This window comes from Jaculus jaculus, chromosome 3 (genome assembly GCF_020740685.1).
Source record: "Jaculus jaculus isolate mJacJac1 chromosome 3, mJacJac1.mat.Y.cur, whole genome shotgun sequence".
Taxonomy (NCBI): domain Eukaryota; kingdom Metazoa; phylum Chordata; class Mammalia; order Rodentia; family Dipodidae; genus Jaculus; species Jaculus jaculus.
This window is the reverse complement of record NC_059104.1, coordinates 96,056,585-96,067,729: the sequence shown is the minus strand read 5'-3', so window position 1 is coordinate 96,067,729 and position 11,145 is coordinate 96,056,585. Positions and strand designations below refer to the sequence as shown.

The window sequence follows — 11,145 nt, the reverse complement described above, 5'->3', positions numbered from 1 at the left end:
CTGCGCGCGGTCGGGCATCGATTGACCGTGCCTGGCACCGTCCCCGCCCTTGCAGCGGACTGCGGTGCTCATCAGACCTGAGCAGTTGCTCGGGCTGCGCTGAGGAGCGGGCGAGGTGAGCCAGAGTGTGAAGCTTCGGCGACCCCCTGCCCAGGCTACGTGATGCTCCCTTCCTCGGCCCTAGTCCACTGAGCAACCCGGATTGGGAAAGGAGCGCACGCCGATGGGAGGGGACAGCGGGAGAGGGGACCGGGTCAGGAGAAGGGCGATCCCTTGGAGACCGAGCATGTGTATGTATGTACACACCGTGCATGTATGTGCGTGCGTGCAAAGCAGCTGCATGGGTGCCAGGAGCTTCTGTGCATCTGCGAGTGCGTGATTTTTCACCTACTGTCAATGCTGGGGTTCTGCGCCCACAGGGTGTCCAGGTACGCCCTGGATGGATCTGTGTCTTTAGGCGTTGCGGATCGTGGCCATGCCTTCGCCACTGTGGGTCAGTCTACATTCACGCATGGGTCTTCCGGGGTTTGGAGTGTACATTCCTAAAGGAATTCAATGCCGCTTGCTCTCACCCAGCTGACACCGAGGCTGCCTCCTTCTCTCAGCAGCCTTGGGTCCAGGCCCTGGCCACCATGGGGCTGCCTCCAGGCCCAACTACCCTCCCTCACACACTGCTGCTCCTGCCAGCCCTCGTGAGTTCAGGTACACCCCCCGCACATCCCTTGGCCAAGCACACTTTGGGGGCCAGAGACCCCGCTCTCCTCTCTTTGCCTGCATCCTCCCTTCTGTTGCCCACCCCAGGCGTGCCTACCTCACCTACCTCCCTACCCTAGGTTCAGCCAGGCCCTTGGTGAGAGAATTCATCTGCCCTGTCTCTTGGCCTGTTGCCCCTCTAACTAGACCCTTCCCAGCTCCTCCCAGAGGCCACCTGCTGTGTTCCAGGTTGGGGGGAATTGGCACCACAAATTGATGGTCACACCTTGGCTGAGAGGGCACTTCGGGAGAATGAGCGCCATGCCTTCACCTGTCGGGTGGCCGGGGGCTCTGGCATCCCTCGATTAGCCTGGTACCTGGATGGACAGCTGCAGGAAACTACTACCTCAAGACTGCTGAGTGTGGGCGGGGAGGCCTTCTCTGGAGGCACCAGTACGTTTACTGTCACTGCCCAGAGGGCCCAGCATGAGCTCAATTGCTCCCTGAAGGACCCACGGAGTGGACAGTCAGCCAATGCCTCTGTCATCCTCAACGTGCAATGTGAGTATCCCGAGGTGGGCAGGGAGGGGTTTCCTGGAACCCCAACATCCATGGGACAGATTTTTTTTTTTTTGAGATAGCCTAAGTAGCACTGGCTACTCTTAAACTTGCGATCCTCTGCCTCAGTCTCCCCAGTGCTGAGTTTACAGACATGAGCCACCACACACAGCTTCTGTAGGACGTCTAACAAACGTCAAGCACTTTGCAAATACTAGTTCACCTTCTCACAATGGTTTCCGGAGGAAATTACTACCATTATCCTCATTTTGCAAAGAGGGGAAATAGCCTACCCAAGGTCATACAAATGAGAAGCAGAGCCAGGATGCAGCTATGGACCTTCTGGCTGCTTTTGATTTTTTTTTTTTTTTTTTTTTTTTTTTTTTGAGGTAGGGTCTTGCTGTAGGCCAGGCTGACCTGGAAATTCAGTATGTGTTCTCTCTCAGGGTGGCCTCAAACCCACGGTGATCCTCCTACCTCTGCCTCCCGAGTGCTGGCATTAAAGGCATGTGCCACCATGCCAAGCCCTACTTTCTACTCTTAAGCACTATGAAATGCTACAACCCCAACTGCCCAATTGTCATGTTCCTTAAGATCCCCTCAAAGGACAAGTCCAGCTCCCTGTTCCCACTGGGTTTGGGAAGGAGGGACCCGTGTGCAAGGGGCTGTGATGAGAGCATATTGTTCTCTTCTCTGCACTAGTTAAACCCGAGATTGACCAGGTTGGGGCCAAGTACCAGGATGCTCAAGGTCCAGGCCTTCTGGTTGTCCTGTTTGCCCTGGTGCGGGCCAACCCACCTGCCAATGTCACCTGGATTGACCAGGATGGGCCAGTGACAGTCAACGCCTCTGACTTCCTGGTGCTGGATGCTCAGAACTACCCTTGGCTGACCAACCACACGGTGCAGCTGCAACTTCGCAGCCTGGCACACAACCTCTCAGTGGTGGCCACCAATGACGTAGGTGTCACCAGTGCCTCATTTCCAACCCCAGGTGAGCACTGCTTGCAACTGCTCAGGAAATCTACAAGGATCTTGGGACAGAAATGGAAAGGCTTGGGCTGGAGAGAAGGCTTAGCAGTTAAGGCACTTGCCTGTGAATCCTAAGGACCCAGGTTCCATTTTCCAGGACCCATGTAAGCTAGATGCATATGGTGGCCCATGTGTCTGAAGCTCATTTGCAGTGGCTAGAGGCCCTGGTGTGCCCATTCTCTCAAATATTTTTTTAAGCTGGGTGTGGTGGTACATGCCTTTAATCCCAGCACTTGGGAGGCAGAGGTAGGAGGATCACCATGAGTTCAAGGCCACCCTGAGACTACATAGTGAATTCCAGGTCAACCTAGGCTAGAGCAAGACCCTATCTTAAAAAAAAAATTATATTTTTTTTCTTTAAAAATTTATATATATGTTTTTAATTAATTTTTTTAAAGAAATGGGAAGGCTTGTTGCCCTTTGGGTGGGTCTTGTGGATGACCTGTCCCCAGCCACCTTGGGCAAGGACCACATAGTTGGGCTTATAGCATGTCACGGTTAGGGTCTTGTCCAGTTGTAACCTAACCAGTGGACAACTTTCAGGGCTCCTGGCTTCCCGAGTAGAAGTGCCATTGCTGGGTATTGTTGTGGCTGGAGGGCTTGCCCTGGGCACCCTAGTGGGATTCAGCACCTTGGTGGCCTGCCTCATCTGCAGGAAAGAGAAGAAAATTAAAGGTAGGGCCAGAGGCAGTGTGGGCAGGTGGTGATAGGGAAGTGTTGGCGAGGTTGGGGGATGAAAACAAGGGTGGCAGGTAAGCCTGGCAGAAGGTTTGATGGGTGTGGCCAGAGACGACATGCATTGAAGGCAGGAGGGGCACACACTGGGAATTAGTCTCAGGACCCAGGAGCCAGGACTAGCCATTTGATAAAGTCCTGGCCAGAGGATCATGCATGTGAAAGCCAGGAAGCTGGGCACACTGGCTCAGTGGCATGGTCTCTTTGTCCTCAGGCCCCTCCCGGCGCCCATCTCTGATCTCCAGGTAATGCGTCCTAGGGCTGGGTGGATGCTAGGGGGGACAGGTGGGAACCTGGGATCTCTGATCGTTCTGCATCAGGCCTCAAAGTAGGACCCGGTGCCTGTTGATATCTCAGCCTTTGTTCATCCTGTAGTGACTCCAACAATCTAAAACTCAACAATGTGCGCCTGCCACGGGAGAACATGTCGCTCCCCTCCAACCTTCAGCTCAATGACCTTACTCCAGATCTCAGAGGTATGTCTGGGACCTGCTCTGAGTCCATGCTTTATCTTCAAAAGTGCTTCTGACCGTCAGGTGTGGTGGCACAGGCCATTAATCCCAGAACTTGGGAGGCAGAGGTAGGATGATCACTGTGAGTTTGAGGCCTCCCTGAGACTACATAGTAAATTCCAGGTCAGCCTGAGCTAGAGTGAGACCCTACCTCAAAAAACCAAAAACAAAAAAAAAGTGCTTGTGACAAAGAGAGACCCTGGTATTAGGAAGAGCCAGGCCTCATTAGGCACAGCCCTGTCGTGGACACCACTCCTTTGTCACCCAACAGGGAAAGCAGCAGAGCGGAGAATGTCCCAGCATGGCAGCCGCCCAGAACTTCTGGAAGCTGAGGCTGGTGGTCTCCTCACTAGCCGAGGTACTAGGCAGGGGCCTGCCATCCTCTTCCACCTCCCAGCCCTGTGCTTATGCTCAAGACCCCTGACTGCTAGGGGAGAAAGGGTTCCCCCAAACTCCAGTGAACCAAGGTTATTGAGCACCCTCGGACGTCTTTACCCACAGGCTTCATCCGCCTTCCAATGCTGGGTTATATCTACCGAGTGTCCAGTGTGAGCAGTGATGAGATCTGGCTCTGAGCTGAGGAACGAGGGCCTCGTGGCCAATGGACTCCCCGGAACACCCATCCCATGTTTCTTCCAGTCCTTCTTCTGCCTCACCATCTTGTCACCATAAAGAGCCCATACCACTGCCACCTGGCCCTCCTGAAGGCTAGGATATCTTGTGAGTCACACACAATGTATTCATAGTGATCTGACCCACAGGGACAGACAGGTATCCTTGGTAAGGCTGCCAGCCAGAAGTAAGTCCCTTGTACCCACTCAGTTTCAGGGCCTAGGCAGATAGAACTCTCTGCCAGGTGTGTTCAGGTCTCACCCAGCATCCAGGAGTGGTATGGTCTGCTATATGCCCACACCAGTGCTCCTCAGCACCTTGGACATTAGGCATGGGGAATGCCGGTGTGGGGGACTGGGAGGGCCCTGCACGTCTTGGATGGCCTTTCTACACTATGCAGCTTTGTTCCCTCAGGGAAAATTTAGTCCCCTGCTAGCTGTACACAACCAAATTGCCCTTTGCACAGGAACCAGCCCCTGGCCCAGGGGACCGGGCCAAGCACAAATTATTCCTTTTGCTGCATACCTCTGCCTTTCTCTGTCCCTTTGTCCCTGCACTTGACCTTCTCCACTGGGCATAGACTTCCCATCAGCTTGGGCACCCATGCTGCCAAAGCCTCTTTAGCACAGTTTAGCGAGGAAGAGAGAGGTGGCAAGTCTGATGATACCCAGGATGGCAAGTAGCTATGCATCGTTTTGTACTGTGTTAGCACTTTGAGCACATCCCCTAGGGGAGGGGACCAAGGAGGGCCCAGAGTTCTCCTGGATACCCCAAGACCGGCCTTCAGTGACTCACTGTGAGTGTCAAGAGCACTCAGGATTGATGGATTCCTTCTCAGCATGTCTCCTCCACCATGGAACCCCCCCCCCATCCTGTTCTTTAGGGGATGATCACAGGGGGCACATAATTCAATAGTGTCAGAATCTTTAGGAGATCATGGAGAAAGAGGGAGCCCACATGCCCCCAAAGACCTAAAACGTGCTTTAAAAAGCTGCTTGGAGGGCTGGAGAGATGGCTTAGCGGTTAAGTGCTTGCCTGTGAAGCCTAAGGACCCCAGTTCGAGGCTCGATTCCCCAGGACCCACATTAGTCAGATGCACAAGGGGGAGCACACGTCTGGAGTTCGTTAGCAGTGGCTGGAAGCCCTGGCACGCCCATTCTCTCTCTCGCTCTCTCTCTCTGTGTCTCTTTCTCTCTCTGTCACACTCAAATAAATAAATACAAAATGAACAACAACAACAAAAAAAAAGCTGCTTGGAAATTAATAGAGTGTATATTTTTCCCTTGTTACTATCTTGTTTTATAATTCTTCTCATGTAACTAGTTAGGGCAGTGCTGCTGAGCACAGGTAAAATAACATGACTGAATGACACATTGTCTATACGCTTCGTTCCTTCAAAGAGTTTTTTCTTTTCTTTTTTTTTTTGGTTGGTTGGTTTTTCAAAGTAAGGTCTCTCTGTAGCTCAGGCTCACTATGTACTCACTATATAGTTCCAGGCTGGCCTCGAACTCAGCAATCATTCCACCTCTGCCTCCCAAGTGCTGGGATTAAAGGGGTGCACCACCATGCACAGCTTGAGGTTTTTTTAAATTATTTATTTGCAAGAAGGGAGGGAGAGAGAGAGAATGGACACAAAAAGGCTGCAAACTGCAGACACATGTGCCACTTTGTGCGCATGGCTCTACATGGATATTTGGGAATTGAACCCAGGTCAGCAGGCTTTGCAAGAAAGCGCCTTTAGCCACTGAACCATCTCCCAGCCCCTCAAATAGTTTTTTTTTTTTAATTTTAAAAATATTTTATTTATTCGTTGATTTGATAGAGAAAGAGGGAGAAAGAATGGGCACGCCAGAGCCTCCAGCCACTACAAACGAACTCCAGATGCATGCGCCCCCTTGTGCATCTGGCTAACGTGGGTCCTGGGGAATCGAACCTTTGGCTTTGCAGGCAAATGCCTTAACCACTAAGCCATCCCTCCAGCCCTCAAGTAGAGATTTTAATGATGTTTTTCCCTGTTTTTTGCTCTTCTGGGTATGGAACGCAGGGCCTAGTGAATGCTAAGCAAGTATTCTACCACTGAAATATACATTGCCAGCCATAGATGACATTTTTCATTTACATGGTAGCGAAAATACAGTAAGCCCCTTTGTACCCACCAGGAACAATTAAATATTTGCTAATTTAATGTAGACTAGAACTATGACAAAGAAGCTCTAGCCAGGAAGGCAATCTGTTCCCTGGAAATTTAATGGAGCAGTTTAGTCCCTATAGTATTAAGCCTCCCCTCTTTTTTGGTATTCAAGGTACACTGAGATCAGGGCCCCGACCTGAAATGGCGTCACTGTGCGGTTCAGCTGCACAACCTCAAGCACAGTGGTCTGAGTTGTAAGAAGCATTTTCTCTCCAGCCAGATTCATTGATATATGTCAAGCTGTGTACATTTCATTTTTATTTTGGGGGAGGGTGCTTGAGGTAGGGTCTCGCTGTAGTGCAGACTGACCTGGAATTTAGTCTCAGGCCAGCCTTGAACTCAGAACGATCCTCCTATCTCTGCCTCTGTGCTGGGATTAAAGATGTGCGCCACCATGCCCAACCTTTGTGTACATCCTCTCAAATCATTATCCTACTTTCTCCTGTGTCAGTACTGGACTCCATTATCTATTGTATTGGTCAACCAAAAATAATTGAGTCATCCTTTATTTCCCTTCCGTCCCCCATTTCCAGTCTATCCCCAGGTTCTGTTGTTTCTACCTGTACATGTTGTCTCTCAGCAATGAAGCAATACTGAAGGATTTGGATCACCCTGCCCAGTCTATGAGCATTAGATCACACTTTTCTACATTTCTACACAGTTGTCCATGCTTCTTCAGTCAAGTCTAGGCAATGAAATCTCCACAAAAAAACAAAAGACAGGGCTCAGAGAACTCCCAAAGAGCCAAGCCAACCTCTGTGCTTTGCTTTGTACTGCTGGATTCTCCAGATTCCATGTCTGCTCTTCACTCAGGCCAGTGGGAATGGCTGGCAGGAGGCTAGAGACTGAGTTGAAACAGCAGCAGCCACGTAGCCCATGGTCCTGAAGTACTGAGGGTAAGGGGCTGTGGTCTTCAGCAGTGGCCTGAGTAGCACTTCCTGAACCCTTCAAGATCTGGCCACAGTTAACCTCCTCTGTGGCCAACTCCTGCCATGAGTACCCACCCTCTGACTTTCTAGTACCCTCCATTCTTCCTTCTTTACTCCTTCCCACACCTTTGTAAGCAATTTCCTGGGTTAAACACCCTTTGTGGGGAATAAATAGAATAGTTTCAGGGTTCCTGACTGTTTCTTACCACCCTACTCAAGCTGTAGTCATCTCCCACCTGGATTACTGCACCAGCCAAGCTCCCTGGGGCCACAACCAAACAGGTCTGAGCTAGACAGGCAGATGGCCTGTAAGGAAGATGGCATTCAATGGACAGATCTGGCCAGAAAAAGACTTCCAAAGAACACAGATGAAGAAGGCTGGAGAGATGACTTAGCAGTTAAAGTGCTTAACTGCGAAGCCTAAGGACCTAGGTTTGATTCCCCAGTATCACGTAAGCCAGATGCACAAGGTGGCACATGAGTCTGCAGTTCATTTGCAGTGGCTGGAGGCCCTGGTATGCCATTCTCTCTATCTGCCTCTCTCAAATAAATAAACAATTAAAAGAATAAATAAAGAGCTGGGCATGGTGGCACACACCTTTAATCCCAGCACTTGGGAGGCAGAGGTAGGAGGTAGGCCACCAGGCGACTAATCATGAATCCCAGGTCAGCCTTGGCTACAGCAAGATCCCACCTTGAGAAACCAAATAAATGAATCAATAAAGATGCATGGGAGGGCTGGGCATGGTGGCAAACACCTTTAGTCCCAGCACTTGAGAGGCAGAGGTAGGAGGATTGCCATGAGTTTGAGGCCACCCTGAGACTACATAGTGAATTCCAGGTCACCCTGGGCTAGAGTGAGACCCTACCTTGAAAAAAAAAAACAAGCCAGGCATGGTGGCACATGCCTTTAATCCCAGCACTCGGAAGGCAGAGGTAGGAGGATAGCTGTGAGTTCAAGGCCACCCTGAGACTCATAATGAATTCCAGGTCAGCCTGGGCCAGAGTGAGACCCTACCTCAAAAAACCAAAATTGGGGCTGGAGAGATGGCTTAGCGGTTAAGTGCTTGCCTGTGAAGCCTAAGGACCCCCGTTCGAGGCTCAGTTTCCCAGGTCCCACGTTAGCCATATGCACAAGGGGGCGCACACGTCTGGAGTTCGTTTGCAGAGGCTGGAAGCCCTGACGTGCCCATTCTCTCTCTCTCCCTCTACCTGTCTTTCTCTCTGTGTCTGTCGCTCTCAAAATAAATAAATAAAAAGTTTTTTAAAAATTGATTAATTAATTAATTAAAGATGCATAGAAGTTCTCCCATATCCAACTATCTGGAAGCTCTCTGAAGGGTTTATGTGGAACCTTCTTACAAAGTCAAGATTGAAGCACAGATCACCATGTTGACACGAGAGTGAACGAAAAGGGTGTGATCTGGACTGGGTGGAGTGATCAGCAGGGCCTATCTGTTCAGATTCTTCAGTATTCCGATCTTGCTACTACTGGGGAGGACCCCTTTTGTAATGAAGGACTTGGTCCACTACCAGACAATCAGGTCAGAGACTAAACTGGGCATGGTGACATACATATACCTGCACTCCCAGACCTTGGGAGGTGGAAGCAGGAGGGTCAAGAGTTCAAAGCCAGCCTCAGCTTCATAGTGAGTTCAAGATCAGCCTGGGCTACAGGAGATCACCTTACCCCACCAAAGGAAAAAGAAAAAAAAAGCAAATATAAGATTAAACAGCTATGATGTGCCAAGGGGGAAAAGAAATCCAGTTTTATGGCCTGCCTTGGAGAAGAAGGAGCAAGTAATGAAAGGAGGTCAAAGTCTAAGAGACAGAGATGTGGCTTTCTGCTGCCTGCTTGAGACCCAGCACTCACAGTCACTTAGGAAGTCGGCAGGGCTATGATAGCGATAAGCCAGAAATTGCAGGTGAAACCAAAACTACAACAAAGCACTTTATTTATAAATACCATTGCCAAGTAACTAATGAACAATTTTTTCAGCTTTCCTCCCAACCTATGCTATGTAGGGGTCTCAGAAATCCAGTTCCAACTGAAATCTCCACAGAATTCTGAAGTCATACCTCTCTGGGAAGGAGAGCTCAGACAGGTGGAGCCCCTTAGCAAACGTGGGCCATGCTCTCGAAGACACGTTGCAGGATACCTGCTGCCTGAGCACAGCTGTGGAACGGGCAGATGTTAAGCCAGCAACAAGGACCTCTCCCCTTCCTCTCTGGCTTCAGAGCAGCCAGTAGGTAGCTCAGATGAAGGTTAGCGTCTCTGTATCACCAGCCTGGGAGGCAGGGTAGGATGAAGGAGTAAATGCTTTCTTGCCTTCCGGAAGCGCTTTAAAATGCTAGAAGAAAGGGGGAGAAAGAACACTAACTGTTTGGAATATGCTAGTTGCCACATCTCTTAAAACCCTGTAAGAGCTAAAGAGAGAGTTCAGCAGTCAAAGTCTCTTGCTTAAAAAGCCTGACAGTCTGGGTTTGACTCCCTAGTACCCACACAAAGCTAGACCAAAGTGGAGTTTATTTGCAGGGCAGGAGGCCCTGACACACCCTTTCTTTCTCTCTCCATAATAAATTAATCATTATTTTATTTTTTTCAAGGTAGGGTTTTACTGTATCTCAGGCTGACCTGGAATTCACTATGTAGTTTCAGGGTGGCCTTGAACTCATGGCGATCCTCCTACCTCTGCCTCCCAAGTGCTGGGATTAAAGGTGTGCACCACCACGCCTGGCCCTAATAAATTAATTTTTTTAAAACGGGTGGGGAGGACTGGAGGGATGGCTTAGCAGTTAAGACACTTGCCCACAAAGCCAAAGGACCCAGATTTGATTCCCCAGGACACACATAAGCCAGATATACAAGGTGGTGCATGCATCTGGAGTTTACAGCAGCTAGAGGGCCTGGCACACACATTCTGTCTCTCTCCATCTGTCTTTCTCTCAAATAAATAAAAATAAATAGAGCTGGGTGTGGTGGCAAATGCCTTTGATCCCAGCACTCGGGAGGCAGAGATAGGAATATTATCATGAGTTCGAGGCCAGACTAGGGCTACGGAGTAAATTCTAGGTCAGGATGGGCCTCAAAAAGAAAGAAAGAAAAAGAAAAGAAAAATAGGAAAAACTGCTGGGTATTTGCTCCAACTCCTTCAAAAACAAACAAACAAAAAAACCCTGCCTTTTGTCTGGAACCGCCATCTTCCAGTAATTTGCCAAAATGACAAACACAAAGGGAAAGGGAGGCACCCAATATGTGCTCTCTAGGTCGTTTAGAAAACATGAAGCTGTTCCTTTGGCCACACATTTGTGAATCTACAACAACAGTGATATTGGGGCTGGAGAGATGGCTTAGCTGTTAAGGTACTTGCCTGTGAAGCCTAAGGATCTAGGTTCAATTTCCCAGTACCCACATAAGCCAGATGCAAATGGTGGAGTATGTTTGAAGTGCTAGAGGTCATGACATGCCCATTCTCTTGCTCTCTATCTTCCTCTTTCTCTCCCTCCCTCTCTCAAATAAATAAAATAAAGAAAAACAAGGTGATATTATATACATCAAGGGAATGTGTACTGTTCAAAAAGGAATACCCAGCTGGGAGTGGTGGCACAACCTTTAATCCCAGCACTCAGGAGACAGAGGTAGGATCGCGGTGAGTTTGAGGCCACCCTGAGCTACACAGTTAATTCCAGGTCAACCTGGACCAGAGTGAGACCCTACCTCAAAAAACAAAACACACACACACACACACACACACACACTCACAGAGAGAGAGAGAGAGGAATACCCATAAATGTTACCATGGAAAACTGGAATAAAAAAAAAATTTAAAACCACAATTCTGAAAAGGGGGCTGGAGAAGTAGCTTTGTGGTTAAGGTGCTTGC

At 49.5% G+C, this 11,145-nt stretch overlaps 2 protein-coding genes across 12 annotated transcripts in view; one reads left to right on the top strand and one right to left on the bottom strand.

The window, feature by feature from the left end:
• The first annotated feature begins 15 nt into the window (after nt 1–15).
• Nucleotides 16–5,256, top strand: Tmem25 (transmembrane protein 25). 8 transcript variants are annotated; one of them, XM_045146464.1, is made up of 9 exons: nt 16–115; nt 577–702; nt 943–1,254; nt 1,954–2,244; nt 2,826–2,957; nt 3,232–3,262; nt 3,393–3,493; nt 3,801–3,887; nt 4,031–5,256. In XM_045146464.1, exons 2-9 carry the CDS (start codon nt 633–635, stop codon nt 4,102–4,104), a joined length of 1,098 nt encoding a protein of 365 aa, XP_045002399.1. In that variant the 5' UTR covers nt 16–115; nt 577–632; the 3' UTR covers nt 4,105–5,256. The 8 variants fall into 8 exon arrangements, with proteins under 8 accessions (XP_045002399.1, XP_045002398.1, XP_045002400.1 ...); XM_045146463.1 differs by having other exon boundaries at nt 56–115; nt 606–702; XM_045146465.1 differs by having other exon boundaries at nt 84–115; nt 609–702.
• Nucleotides 5,257–9,199: 3,943 nt separating this feature from the next.
• Ift46 (intraflagellar transport 46) overlaps nt 9,200–11,145 on the bottom strand; it is a 37,677-nt gene continuing 35,731 nt past the window's right edge. For all 4 annotated transcript variants that reach the window (XM_045146486.1, XM_045146487.1, XM_045146485.1 and 1 more), the window contains one exon: nt 9,200–9,612. In XM_045146486.1, coding sequence (XP_045002421.1) covers nt 9,517–9,612 — 96 coding nt within the window. In that variant the 3' untranslated portion in view covers nt 9,200–9,516. The remainder of the gene's footprint in view (nt 9,613–11,145) is intronic.

Bases quoted from the DNA above. Each gene is read 5' to 3' on its own strand.
- Tmem25 (XM_045146461.1), top strand. The intron at 703-942 runs GTACACCCCCCG...GCTGTGTTCCAG, and splicing joins GCCAGCCCTCGTGAGTTCAG to GTTGGGGGGAATTGGCACCA. The intron at 2,958-3,231 runs GTAGGGCCAGAG...CTTTGTCCTCAG, and splicing joins GAAAGAGAAGAAAATTAAAG to GCCCCTCCCGGCGCCCATCT.